The 13,912-nt window shown below is 36.9% G+C and overlaps 2 protein-coding genes across 3 annotated transcripts in view; one reads left to right on the top strand and one right to left on the bottom strand.

Moving 5' to 3' along the window:
• METTL24 (methyltransferase like 24) overlaps positions 1–13,912 on the top strand; it is a 173,710-nt gene that overhangs the window by 119,086 nt on the left and 40,712 nt on the right. The window contains exon 6 of the mRNA XM_055261175.2: positions 9,584–9,690. Coding sequence (XP_055117150.2) covers positions 9,584–9,690 — 107 coding nt within the window. The remainder of the gene's footprint in view (positions 1–9,583; positions 9,691–13,912) is intronic.
• CDC40 (cell division cycle 40) overlaps positions 5,540–13,912 on the bottom strand; it is a 55,167-nt gene continuing 46,794 nt past the window's right edge. For both annotated transcript variants that reach the window (XM_055261153.2, XM_063631049.1), the window contains exons 14-16: positions 11,594–11,670; positions 8,781–8,925; positions 5,540–7,802 (exon numbers count right to left, since the gene is read on the bottom strand). In XM_055261153.2, the coding sequence (XP_055117128.1) occupies positions 7,625–7,802; positions 8,781–8,925; positions 11,594–11,670 (400 nt within the window). In that variant the 3' untranslated portion in view covers positions 5,540–7,624. The remainder of the gene's footprint in view (positions 7,803–8,780; positions 8,926–11,593; positions 11,671–13,912) is intronic.

The raw sequence follows: 13,912 nt of genomic DNA, 5'->3' as shown, positions 1-13,912 counted from the left end.
ATGACTGAATGTCGAAGAAGAAAGCATTTTCCAGATACAAAAGCCCAGAGGGAGGGAGCCTAGAGCCAGACAGGTAGGCAGGAACCTACACTGTAGTAGCCCTTGGAGGTTAGTTACACTAACTCCAAGGATAGAGTAATGGATAGAGATAGTAATGGATAGAGGCCTAAAGCACAAGATAAGACCTGGTACTGGGGAGAAAGGATTGGGACTAAGGACACCTACAGCAAAGAGGGAGAGGGCTGCAACCTCAATGAAAAATGGACCTAAAAATTCTACATCCACCAGCACAAGGACGCTTATCTCTGCTTATAGCTCTGAGTACAAAGAAAAGTTTTCATGAGAAATTGAAATCTCAGGCCTGTGCAAGGAGTTGAATAGTTGAATTTATCCTAATCACATGATGAGGAAAACCCTAAGCTGAGAAATTAAGATAAAAACTGGTTCTACCTAAAACTATAAAAACCCTATAAGAAAACCTAGGAAATACCATTCAGGACATAGGCACAGGCAAAGATTTCATGACGAAGACGCCAAAAGCAATTGCAATAAAAGCAAAAATTGACAAATGGGATCCAATTAAACTAAAGAGCTCTGCGCAGCAAAAGAAACTATCATCAGAGTGAACAGACAACCTACAGAAAGGGAGAAATTTTTGCAATCTATGCATCTGACAAAGGTATAATATCCAGCATCTATAAGGAACTTAAACAAATTTACAAGAAAAGAACATTAAAAAGTGGGCAAAGTACATGAACAGACACTTCTCAAAAGAAGACATACATGTGGCCAACAAACATGAAAAAAAGCTCAACATCACTGATGATTAGAGAAATGCAAATCAAAACCACAATGAGATACCATCTCACACCAGTCAGAATGGCTATTATTAATAAGTCAAAAAACAACAGATGCTGGCACGGAGAAAAAGCAACACTTTTACACTGTTGGTGAGAGTGTAAATTAGTTCAACCACTGTGGAAGACAGTGTGGCAATTCCTAAAAGACCTAGAGGCAGAAATACCATTCAATTTAGCAATCCCATTACTGGGTATATACCCAAAGAAATATAAATCATTCTATTATAAAGACACATGCACATGTGTGTTCACTGCAGCACTATTCACAACAGCAAAGACATGGAATCAAGCTAAATGCCCATCAATGATTAACTGGATAAAGAAAATGTGGTACATATACACCATGAAATACTATGCAGCCATTAAAAGGAATGAGATCATGTCCTTTGCAGGGACATGGATGGAGTTGGAGGCCATTATCCTTGGCAAACTAACACAGGAACAGAAAACCAAACACCGTATGTTCTCACTTCTAAGTGGGAGCTAAATGATGAGAATATATGGACACATAGGGGAACAACACACACTGGGGCCTGTTGGAGGGTGGGGGATGGGAGGAGGGAGAGGATCAGGAAGAATAATGGATGCTGGGCTTAACACCTGGGTAACAGGATGATCTTTGCAGCAAACCACCATGGCACACATTTACCCATGTAACAAACCTGAACATCCAGCACATGTACCCTTGAACTTAAAATAAAAGTTGAAAATTAAAACAAACAGGTTCTAGGGGTGATACCTCAGGGCTATATGGCAGAAGCAGATGCAAAACCACTCTAAAAGGACTTTTCACCAAGCCAGGCTACAAAGGATTTCCTTAGAAAAACAAAACCCATAATAAAATATTAGAACTGACAAGGAAATAAATAGTCCCCCACGAGGTAGAGTTAGCAGACACAATAAACCACATGGTTTTCAGCCCAAGAACTTGACATAACAGAATAACAATCTTAAAGAAAGTATAATATACATGATTTATCATGATTAAAGGCATAAAGGACTATACAGGAGCCATAAGAAAATATGACACTGTGAAAAAGAACAGGTAAATATAAAAAAGTACAAATACACCTTCCAGAAAAGAAAAACAGCCATGGAAATAAGAAGTTTAATGGAACAACAGCACACTGGACACAGCTAAAGAGACTTCAAATGAACTGGAGGCTGGGTGTGGTGGCTCACGCCTGTAATCCCAGCACTTTGGGAGGCCGAGGTGGGCAGATCACGAGGTCAGCAGATCGAGACCATCCTGGCTAATACAGTGAAACCCCATCTCTACTAAAAATACAAAAAATTAGCCAGGCAAGGTGGTGGGCGCCTGTAGTCCCAGCTACTCGGGAGGCTGAAGCAGGAGAATGACATGAAGCCGGGAGGCGGAGCTTGCAGTGAGCCAATATCGAGCCACTGCACTCCAGCCTGGGGGTGACAGAGCAAGTCTCTGTTGCAAAAAAAAAAAAAAAAAAAAATTAACTGGAAGACAGGCCTGAGGAAATTACCCAAAATGTAGCAGAGAAAAATATGAGCATTTGTATTTTTTATATGAGATATTTTACGATCAGATTGAACCTTACAATGTTTTTCAGAAGATGAGGCAGTATACTGAATATCTGAGCCACTCTTACGTAAAATGTGGTACTATAACTGTACTGTGCAATATGGTAGCCTCTAGATGCATGTTGCTACTGAGCACTTAAAACTGTGGTTAACTGAGAACTAAATTTTAAATTACATTTACTTTTAATTTAAATTAAAAATATTATACAGTCACATACCACATAATAACCTTTCACTCAGTGACAGACCACCATATGATGGTGGTCCCCTGAGATTATAATGGAACTATACAATGGAGTAGGCTATACCACCTAGGTTTGGTACATATGTTAACTCTATGATGTTTGGACAACAATGACATCGCCTAATGACACATTTCTTAAAACCTGTCCCCATTGTTAAGCAACACGTGACTGCACTTGATTTAGTTATTGGAAAACTTTTAAGTATGTCTGAAACAATTTGGGCATGTAAATATACTTTGTATGAAAGATAAAATACTTTGATGAAAATGTAGTGTCTGAATTGAGATGTGCTGTAAGTGTAAAATATATACCAGATTTCAGACTCCATATGAAAAAAGTAAAATATTAATTTTTAAAATAATTGAGTACATCTTGAGATAAAATTTTGGATATGTTAAAATATATTATTAAGTCCCTTTTAAACCTGGCTATTAGAAAATTTAAAATCACATATATGACTGACATACATCTATTGGACAGAAGGGTATTAGAACAAATAAAAAATGGCGATCTGAGTTGCTCCCCTAGATCTAAAACGCTGGAGGCTGGAGAGTGGGGAATGAAAGAAACTCATTTGAAGACAGCTATTGCAGATATAAGAAGCTGTAGAATCAAGAGTTTCACTTTCACTTACTATCACTAAAAATAAAGTCATTCTAATGGCGCTGGCTGCAAGTCTGTGACTTAAGTTTCAGATAAAATTGCAATTAGGTTGAGAAAGTTGTTTCCACAATTATTAAAGTGACTATGAATATGGAACATGTACACATAAATATACTATGTGCATACATTATACACACATATACATGCACATACACATGTGTACAGTGCATATTTTTGACCAGCTAAATTTCTCTTTGACTTTACATGTCCCACATAGTCTAGTGTCCCAAATGCCCAAGATAAATTTGGGACTCTACCTCAGTGGTTCTCATTTGGGGATCTTGTTAAAAGTGCTGACTTTGATTTGAAGGTCTGAGTTGGGAACAAAAATTCTACATTAAAATAAAGCTGGCCGGGTGTGGTGGCTCACGCCTGTAATCCCAGCACTTTGGGAGGCTGAGGCAGGCCGATCACCTGAGGTCAGGAGTTCGAGACCAGCCTAATCAACATGGAGAAACCCCATCTCTACTAAAAATACAAAATGAGCTGGGCTGTGGTGGCGCATGCCTGTAATCCCAGCTACTCGGGAGGCTGAGGCAGGTAAATCGCTTGAACCCAGGAGGCAGAGGTTGTGGTGATCCGAGATCGCACCATTGCACTCCAGCCTGGGCAACAAGAGTGAAACTCTGTCTCAAAAAAAAAAAAAAAAAAAAAAAAAAAAAAAGCTTTCTAGTGATTAGATATATATTTGTGTGTCTACATATATATATATTTTTAATTTGAATCTTCAGTTAGTTCATTCATTTTACTCAGTGATCAAAGAAACATTTCATAACATGAACTTTGAGCCCAGTGCTGCAATAGACACTTTCCTCCCACTGGATCTTCTCTTCTTTTCAGGCCCTTCGTACTTGCCTTGTTTTTACTGTATTTCATCAATTATCTTATGATACACTAAGAAAGAATTGAATGCTGCCCATTAAACTATGACATTCATTTATTTTAACTATAGCCCTATTCAAAAATGTCAAAATGTGAAAAATATGCATCTGTGATGATACACGGAATCAGTTTCCCTAGGTCTCACTGTGAGACCCACATTTAATACTGCTGATGGATACTGGGACCTGGATGCCACTTTATACCCCTTCCCATACCTGAATTCATGATGGCTCCCCCAAATAATTCCTACTTTCTTTTTTTTTTTTTTGAGACGGAGTCTCGCTCTGTCGCCCAGGCTGGAGTGCAGTGGCGCAATCTCGGCTCACTGCAAGCTCCGCCTCCCGGGTTCACGCCATTCTCCTGCCTCAGCCTCTCCGAGTAGCTGGGACTACAGGCGCCCGCCACCACGCCCGGCTAATTTTTTTTGTATTTTTAGTAGAGATGGGGTTTCACCGTGGTCTCGATCTCCTGACCTCGTGATCCACCCGCCTCAGCCCCCCAAAGTGCTGGGATTACAAGCGTGAGCCACCGGGCCGGCCAATAATTCCTACTTTCTTCTGAATTCTACATCTCAGTAAGCAACGCAACCCCTAGGTAATTCAGATGCAGACAGTTCTCAGTCCATACCCTGAGAAACAATGTTCTCCAAGGAAAGTCTCTATAATTGTTCCCAGTGTTGTGATATTTATGGTTACCATCTAAGGGTTTGCTATTTCAAAGTCAATGTTTTCTTACAGGTATTTTATAAATATACCAAGGATACCACGCAGCCCCACAATGTAGCCTCAAGAACTACTTAGAAATGTGGCTGTGTAACACCACTCCCTGTTTTTTAATCTCAAAATTTGTTCCTTGTTTAGGACAAAATATTTCCAGCTTGTGACTCAATATTTAAATATTCATTCTAGTAAATCTTTCACTAAAGCATCACTTTTATCCTAACTTTTAGAAAGGAAATCTGTCCTGGATATGACAAAAAGGCTGCAATAAGGAAAAGGAGCCAGATGGTAACCACCTAAGTCCAGTAACAATGTGATCTTGAAACTTTTTATGCTGAAATATAACCCCACTCATTTATGTACTCTAAAATGTTGTGTAATCACGACTTAGTGCCACCACTAAATGAATAAATATGGAATGTGTTAATGTGCTCTGAGGGTACTGCTGTGTATTTCATTATATAATTATAAACCCAGTGATATACCTGAATAAACCACATCCACCTCTAAAGCATTATTTCTCTCCGTATGACCCATTTAAAACTGCAAATGGCTTAATCTAGTGTCTCAATACACTTAAGACTTAAAAGGAGACTAAAGATGAACAAGATGAACATTTTGATAGCACTTTCTACAAAAAATGCTTTATTTAAAAATACGATCTTTTTAAAAAGGAGACAACTTTTATATACACTTACTTTAGAAACAGTCAAAAACACAACAGAATCAATCCAGATTTAGAAATGATGATTTGTAACATACAACATTGGTATGCTGAACAAGACAGTTTAAATGTATGATTCTTTTTGTCCCTTCACATTTCAGTAATTCACATTTGTTAAAACTAGTGGTTGGGACTAAAGAAAAGGTCGTATCTGAATCCCTTTCAGAAATCTGTCACCCTTCTGGGCAGTTACAGAAATGGCAGTAGCTAGGCAGTGTTTGTATTTCTTTGGGTGCCTCTGTGTCAAAAAATATATCTCCGCTTTTATTCTTTTTCTATGAAATTTATTTTTATGTGGCTATAGGGCCTGGTCGTATGTCCCACGCCTTTTAAAATCTAAATTTCTAAAAAATGGACACTCCGTAAGGGCAAAGAGCATACACTGCTATGACCTCACTGGACTCAGAGCTTAATGCTCTTAGGTTATCAGCAAGAGACATGATTTTGATCTTCCAGTTAGCACTCCAAGCAGCTATCAACCAATCTTTTTCAGCACGGTAGTGAAATACTTCAAACCATATTCAAACATCTAATATAGATTTATAATAAAACAGGAAAAATGGCTTGCCAAATTAAAGTGCTATGAGCTACTACATTCAAGAGGTTATCTTGATTTTATTTTATTTTTTGAGGTGGAGTCTCGCTCTGTCGCCCAGGCTGGAGTGCAGTGGCATGATCTCAGCTCACTGCAACCTCCACTCCTGGGTTCAAGCAATTCTCTCTGCCTCAGCCTTCTGAGTAGCTGGAATTACAGGCGCCAGCCACCATTCCCAGCTAATTTTCGTATTTTTAGTAGAGATGGGGTTTCACTATGTTGGCCAGGCTGGTCTTGAACTCCTGACCTCAGGTGATTCACCTGCCTCAGCCCCCCAAAGTGCTGGGATTACAGGCATGTGCCACCGCGTCCGGCCTATCTTGATTTTATAATCTGATGTTTTACCATGGCCACTGCTTCTCAAACTGGGGAACCCTAGTCATCTTCCAGGAGTGTCTTTTTTTTTCAGACATAGAGGTTTAAAGATTTTTTAATCTTAAAAAGTCCTGTTGTATATATTCACAGGTAAAATAGAATAATTTTAAAGATAAAACATATGACTTCAAAGAAATTACAAGTTGACATCTTGGACTCTACCTCTCGTACTTTATCTCCTATGAGGAGGATTTCAGTAATTACAGCTGCGAAGCAATGACCTAGGAGATCCTGATTTCTCAAAGTGTAGCCAGGTCTTTACTGACAGTGAATGTAAATACAGTTCAAAGTCCTGGTGCATCCTCCTGAGTTCCATCTTCAGATATAATGTAATTCTCTGATTAAATATATATAGTCCTGTCTATACTGATCAGGAATTAAGTCAACAAAAGAACTCTGGACTGATTTTTATTTTTCATTGTTTATAATTAGAGGAATGCTGCAGTTAAAGATTACTGCTTTACAACTAAAAATATACAACATATGTCATCAAAGGGAGTGGAACTCATGAAGCCAAAAGATTAAAACTTGACCCAGTGAAAATAACAGGGAGAGTAACTGTGGGTGATTTTATCCTTCTTCCAAATTTACATTAAAATATATTATCCCTATTCTTTACTGCCCTTTTGGTTGAAGAGGTAAATACATGCATTTTTCTGAATAATTAATTATAACACCTCCTTTAGAATCCCAAATCCACTAGGGATTCTTTCTTGACCCCAAAGAGATGCTTTCAGTATGTCATGAGTATAAACTCAAACTGCTTACCAAGTATAACTAATTGTCAAATAGAAAGTCAATAGCCACTTTCTGTATAAACAACATTTATAAAAAACAAAATGAAGTTGCAAATGAAATTATGCCAAATTTACAGTTTCTTTTTTTAAACAAAGGGTCAATGTCATCAACATTATCTGTAAATCAAGTTATCATGATACATTTAATAATTAAATATAAATATGACAATGGATCAAAAATGATCCCAGCTAGTTTAAGGATTAATCTCATTAATCCCACAATTTAATGAGACCATCCCAACCACATGTTATGACCTTAGAAGTTTCATGAGGATGCCACACTGCACCTATACACACTTTATCATGAGCTTTAAATCGACTGTAGAGTTTTGTGGTCTTCCAGTCCCAAATGTTTAATTTTCCATTTCCATCTCCTGAAATCACATAACTATAATGGGAAGAAAGATAAATTCAAATTATTAAAATACCTTAAATTGGTAAGGTGAATGAGGAATAGGGACTTTATCTTTTCACGTTAACATTAAAAAAAAATCTAATGCAAATATACAATACTTAGAATAAGATGGTAGAACATGAAGCAGTCTGTAATTTGAAATTCTATTAAAAAAACCTCCCAACCAATCTAAGAGTAGAAAATTATTTTTAACTGTGAAGACTGGGAGTCTCAGGAGCCACAATGAATGAGGTTACACAATCAGTCTCTAGACAGTCAGAAACAGAGACTGGAGAACCAATTCCACACATAGCTAGGGAACACCTTTAGATCTATTCTATCACAGTAGGCTCTACCACTTTCATAATTACTTTTTGGCTTTAATATCTTTTGAATACATCTAAGACTGAATCAGAGGTAGGCCCAATTACTAGGCTAAACAAACAAAGTTACTGGGATTTCTAAATTACTTCTGCCTATACATTTTAACTAAGGACCGTGCTGTAGGCTTCACAAATCCAGTGTGACCTAGAAATATTCAAAAGCTGGATTTGAGGTTTCAGCACAGACAAGCTGTAGTGAAGCTGTAACTGCAACACTGTAATACACAATTAATTCTTCTGGTGTTCATTCAATCATAGCAATACAGTGACTATAGCACTTCTAGTCTTGCTTAGAAAAGCAGAGAAAAAATAAGGCATTGGTTATATAGACAGGGATTTATTAGGTGGCTAAAGGGCATAAGCCTAAGTAATAGAAGGGAATATACTGAAGCAAGAACCTAAAAAAAGCAAAATGTAATTTTCCTAATTTGTTCTTGCCTTTATACCCAGTATTTTGACAATTTTGACAGATTATCGAGTTCTCATAAAAACATATTATGTGAGAGTGATGTGTAAAGTGTTATTTGTACAATAACAGTTTATATCATCATATTTGAACACGAAAATGGATTAGAAGATTTAAACTTACCTCATGTCTGGTGAAAAGTCCACCTGACAAGCATAACCTGCTACCATATGGCCCTTAAAAATTTTTTTCTTATTTAATCTAAATCTGTTCTGTGCTCCAAAAATTAAGATTTGGTTGTCCATTGATTGGCATGCTAGCCATTTTCCTGTAAATTCAATAAATGAGGTATTTTAGAGGAAGACTAAAACATTTTTTAAAACTTTTTATTTTAAATATGTTCACTGTGATTAATGTAACTTTTGCTCCCAAATACTTTATAATACTAAAAAATAAATTTACTATACCACCTGTAAAATGTTACAAATATGTCACTGGCAAGAGGTATTAATATATAAACTAATGGCTTTTGTGTATATAATCCTATATCATTGAGCACTCTCATATGAAAGCTTTTTTTAAAAAAATAAGGAAATATAGAAATTGCAAGCTTAATGTTAAAGAAATAAGCTAAAAGTTATGAAATGAAATCAATTTATAGTAAGTATAGACAACAGAACTATGGGAAATAGGAGAAAGAGACTTATCTGTGGTAATTACAGAAGAAAGATTAAGTGGTGAGAAAGCCTAGGGTTATTAAATAAAACTATACAAAAAAAGATATAATTTTAAAAATTAGAGTAACTTTTTAAAAGGCTACAATGCTTTTCTCTACTTAGGATTCATCAAAGCCCCTAGAGCCTAAATTGCAGCGTCTACAGTCACGCACCACTTAACAATGTTTTGGTCAATGACGGACCGCACATATGACAGTGGTCCCATAAGATTGTAGTGCCAAATTTTTACTGTACCTTTTCTATGTTTAGATACATTTAGATACACAAATGCTTACCACTGACTACATTATTCAGGACAGCAACATGCCATACAGGGGTAGAGCCCAGGAGCAACAGGCTATACCATACAGCCGAGGGTAAGTAGACTAAACCATCTAGGTTTGTGTAAGTATTCTGTATGATGTTCACAAAATGACAAAATCACCTAACACTGCATTTCTCAGAAGTACCCTTGTTGTTAGGAATGCATGACTATACTTGCATCCTATATATGGTCATCCCTTGGTATCTGTTGGGAATTGGTTCCAGGATCTGCACCCCTACCCAATACCAAAATCCACAGATGCTCAAGTCCCTTATATAAAATGGCATAGTATCTGCACATAACCTACATATCTCCTGTATACATTAAATCACCTCTCAATTACTTATAATGCCTAATACAACGTAAATGCTTTGTACCTAGTTGTTATGCTGTGTTGTTTTTAATTGTTGTATTGTTATTTTTTATTGTTTATTTTGTTGAATATTCTGGATTCGTGCTGGTTGAATCCCAGGTGCTCATGGATACGAAGGGCCAACTGTACATGTAAACATTACTTACTAATGTTTACTTAAATAATGCCTGAGTGGGTAAATGGCCTTGTTCAAGATGGGCACAAAATCTGTAATAGGTGGTTTAAAAATAAGCTACATGAAATATAGATGCACAGTGACGAAGTATATAATCTAGCAATGATCAAAAAAGGGTTCAGTTAGGTTGCTCTTCTTATAAAAATGATAGAGCATTTAACAGCTATTACCATTTGCTTGTGTCAGAGGCCCTGATGGAACAGCAAATTCTTCCTTGCCCTACACTTGGAGTTAATTATGTGAATTGACAGTGGTTTCAATGACAAGGTCTCCCAAACATCAGAACTCTCACTTTAAGACTCTCATGTAGAGCTATAATTACATCAGTATATTGTCAGTATATCTGTAGCACAAATTATCTTGTACTTAAAAGACAATGGATTAAACAATATTAAATAGATTTATCTTCTTAATTTTTGCCTGAGAAAATCTTTTATAGTGAATTGCTAAAGTGTTCTCATTATGGAGAATCAGACCAAAACTTCCTATCCCCTGAAAGAGTTTACAATAAATCACTATTATTATTTTTTTTTAGAGAGAAAGGTCTTGCTCTGTTGCCCAGGCTGGAGTACAGTCGCACGATCATAGTCAATCTCCTGGCTCAACCAAACTGCCCATCTCAGCCTCCCAAGTAGCTAGGGCTACAAACGTGCACCACCACGCCAGCTGATTTTTAAAATTTTATTTTGTAGAGATGAGGTCTCTCTATGTTGCCCAGGCTAGTCTTGAACTCTTGGGTTCAAGTGATTCTTCTGCCTTGGCCAAATCATTATTCAATGATTTACTGAACGTGATTCTGTTTGGAAGGAGAATTAGAAAAGAAAACTCTGGCCGGGCATAGTGGATTAGGTCTGTAATCCCAGCACCTTGGGAGGCTGAGGAGGGAAGATCACTCGAGCCTAGGAGTTTGAGACTAGCCTGGGCAACAAAGGGAGACCCTGTCTCGAAAAAAAAAAGGAGAGGAGAGGAGAGGAGAGGGGAAGGGAGGGGAGGGGAGGGGAGGGGAGGGGAGGGGAGGAGAAAAGAGAAAAGAGAAGAAAAGAGAAAAGAAAAAGAGTAAAAAGAGAAAAGAAAAGAAAAGAGAAAAGAAAAAAGGGGAGGGGAGACGAGAGGAGGGGAAAGAAAAAAGAAAAGAAAACTGTTAAATAGAAATCTGACGTTCAATCAATGTTAGCTGTAAATCATTGTTTCTTTTATTTTTATTTAAAAAGAGACACAGAAAAGTAGGTGAGGTGACTTACATATGAAAACCAGTAATTCTTTCTAATATTTTAAAGATTACCTTATACAAGTAATGGCACGGTGACAAACTTCCTCAAGAAGGAAGGGGCCAAAGTTCTTTTGAATAAAGAAATCACACCGTATCTTAGAAGCTCATTTAAAAATACAATCTATATACTAACTCACCATTTGGAGACAAAGTCACTGCAGGCATTGAGTGCATACTGGGTTCTGCTATGTACTTGAAATCCACAGGGATATCCCTAAAAATTAATAGCATATCAGAATAAGCAACTTTTAAAAAGTACCTTCAGAATTATCTCTGGAACAAAGGAATAATATGCAAATAAAAGCAAACTCTTGATATTATATATTTAATAAATCTTTCATGAAACTTTCTGGAAGAAGAAAAATCACAAGATGACACTGTACTGCTTATGGTAAATCTTGTACTTCATAAATCACTTTCCATGATCATTATAATAGTGGCAATGATTTTGTTTTCTATTTAAACTTTGGCCTTTATGTTAAAAAATTTGTTACTAGAAGTTCTTTAATAATGTACCATGGTGATGGGTACACTACAATCTCAGAATTCACCACTATATAATTCATCCATGTAACCAAAACCCACTTTTACTCCAAAAGCTGTTGAAATAAAAACAAAAATTAAATAAAAAATGTACCATGGTAGGGCGAAGCAAGATGTCTGAGGCAAGCCTATGGGGAAGTGTTACTTTACTGGCTAGCCTACCTTGAGTGGGTGACAGCGTTAAAGAGCCTGCAGCAATGCAGATGGATGGCAGGCAAACCTGTGGGGATCTGTGAGCTGGTCTAGCCCATCCAGAAGTGATGATAAATGAGGATAAATAAATGCTTGGTACCTGGACTATTTTCAGTTTCCATGTAAAGCATTTCAAATGTGTTTGGTGAAGGAGAAAAACCATAAAAAAAAACCACAAAACTCATGTGAGTGATAAAAGAATGAAAAAAAAATTAAAAAGTAGCCACCCAAATTTAGAACCATCAAAAGTTCTAAGTGCCTTTTCATTTTCAATATTCTGCATGCTAAAAATTCTTTTCTGAAAGGATTTTTGGTCTTGTTGCTTTTCATGAGACCAGAAATATTTTTTATAGAGTAATGTGTGGGAAATGTAATCTGATGAATAACACAGATTATACAGCAGCAATTTCAATTTCAAACCCTGTTTCAAGTTCCAATACTTTGATTAACTGGAAAATAATAATAATTTGCCTTAATGTAAGGATTTTCTCTATTTATCCATCCATCCAGCAGAAGGAGGAAATGACTGGAAAAAAATTCTATCAGGGTCATGGTCAGAGGAAAACGTTTTCAGGTATAACCTGGGGAATAACATCATTTGTCAGATCTCCAACCCTTTATACCTCTATGGTACCAATGAGAACTGACATTTAGAATGACCCAAAAGTATTAAAAAGAGCTGCAAATGAAAAAAGGCTTGTTTCTTCCCTCCTCGTATTGTTAGTGGTTAATAATTTTACAACATGAATTAAAACATGAGAATTTTCTAAATTAACCATAGTCCAGGTTCATATTGATCAATGTGTTAACAAAAGTAAACAAAAATATTTAAATGGATACCTTATTTCAAGGAATCTTCATACTAGGAGCTGTGGAAGAAGAATTTGAACTACCCTGTGGACTTCATTATTTCTAGCAAAAATGCCTGCTAGGCATAGTTATATTTAATAAACACCACATGGCTGGGTGTAGTGGGTCACATCTGTAATCTCAGCACTTTGGGAGGCCAAGGTGGGTGGCTCACCTGAGGTCAGGAGTTTGAGACCAGCCTGGCCAACATAGCAAAACCCCATCTCTACTAAAAATACAAAAATTAGCCCCGTGTGGTGGCACATGCCTGTAATCCCAGCTACTTGGGAGGCTGAGGCAGGAGAATTGCTTGAAGCCAGGAGGTGGAGGCTGCAATGAGCCGAGATCATGCCATTGTACTTGACACTCTAGCCTGGATGACAGAGTGAGACTCCATCACAAAAATAAATAAATAAATAAATAAATAAATAAACACAGCACTATTTTCTAATTGAATACTGTAATTCAGTATAATAAGCTAGTAACTCATATCTTGCAAATAATCTCCAGTTTAAAAATGAATTCACGAAAAAACCTAATAGAAGTCTATGAACTTTTAAAGCTAAATGATAAACAGCAGTGTCAACTTCTATAAAATTTTATTTAAAAAATATTTTACCAAAATAAATGCCTTCTGGAAAAAATATGCCTATGACATTTCATGCATTTGGTCGATTAAAATACCACAAGTTGGCCAGGCGCAATGTAATCCCAGCTGTAATCTCAGCACTTTGGGAGGCTGAGGCGGGTGGATCACAAGGTCAAGAGATTGAGACCATCCTGGCCAACATGGTGAAACCCCGTCTGTACTAAAAATACAAAAATTAGCTGAGTGTGGTGGCGCATGCCTGTGGTCCCAGCTACTCGGGAAG

Source organism: Symphalangus syndactylus, chromosome 2 (assembly GCF_028878055.3).
Source record: "Symphalangus syndactylus isolate Jambi chromosome 2, NHGRI_mSymSyn1-v2.1_pri, whole genome shotgun sequence".
In the NCBI taxonomy this organism is placed as follows: Eukaryota; Metazoa; Chordata; class Mammalia; order Primates; family Hylobatidae; genus Symphalangus; species Symphalangus syndactylus.
This window is presented reverse-complemented; position numbering and strand designations above follow the sequence as displayed.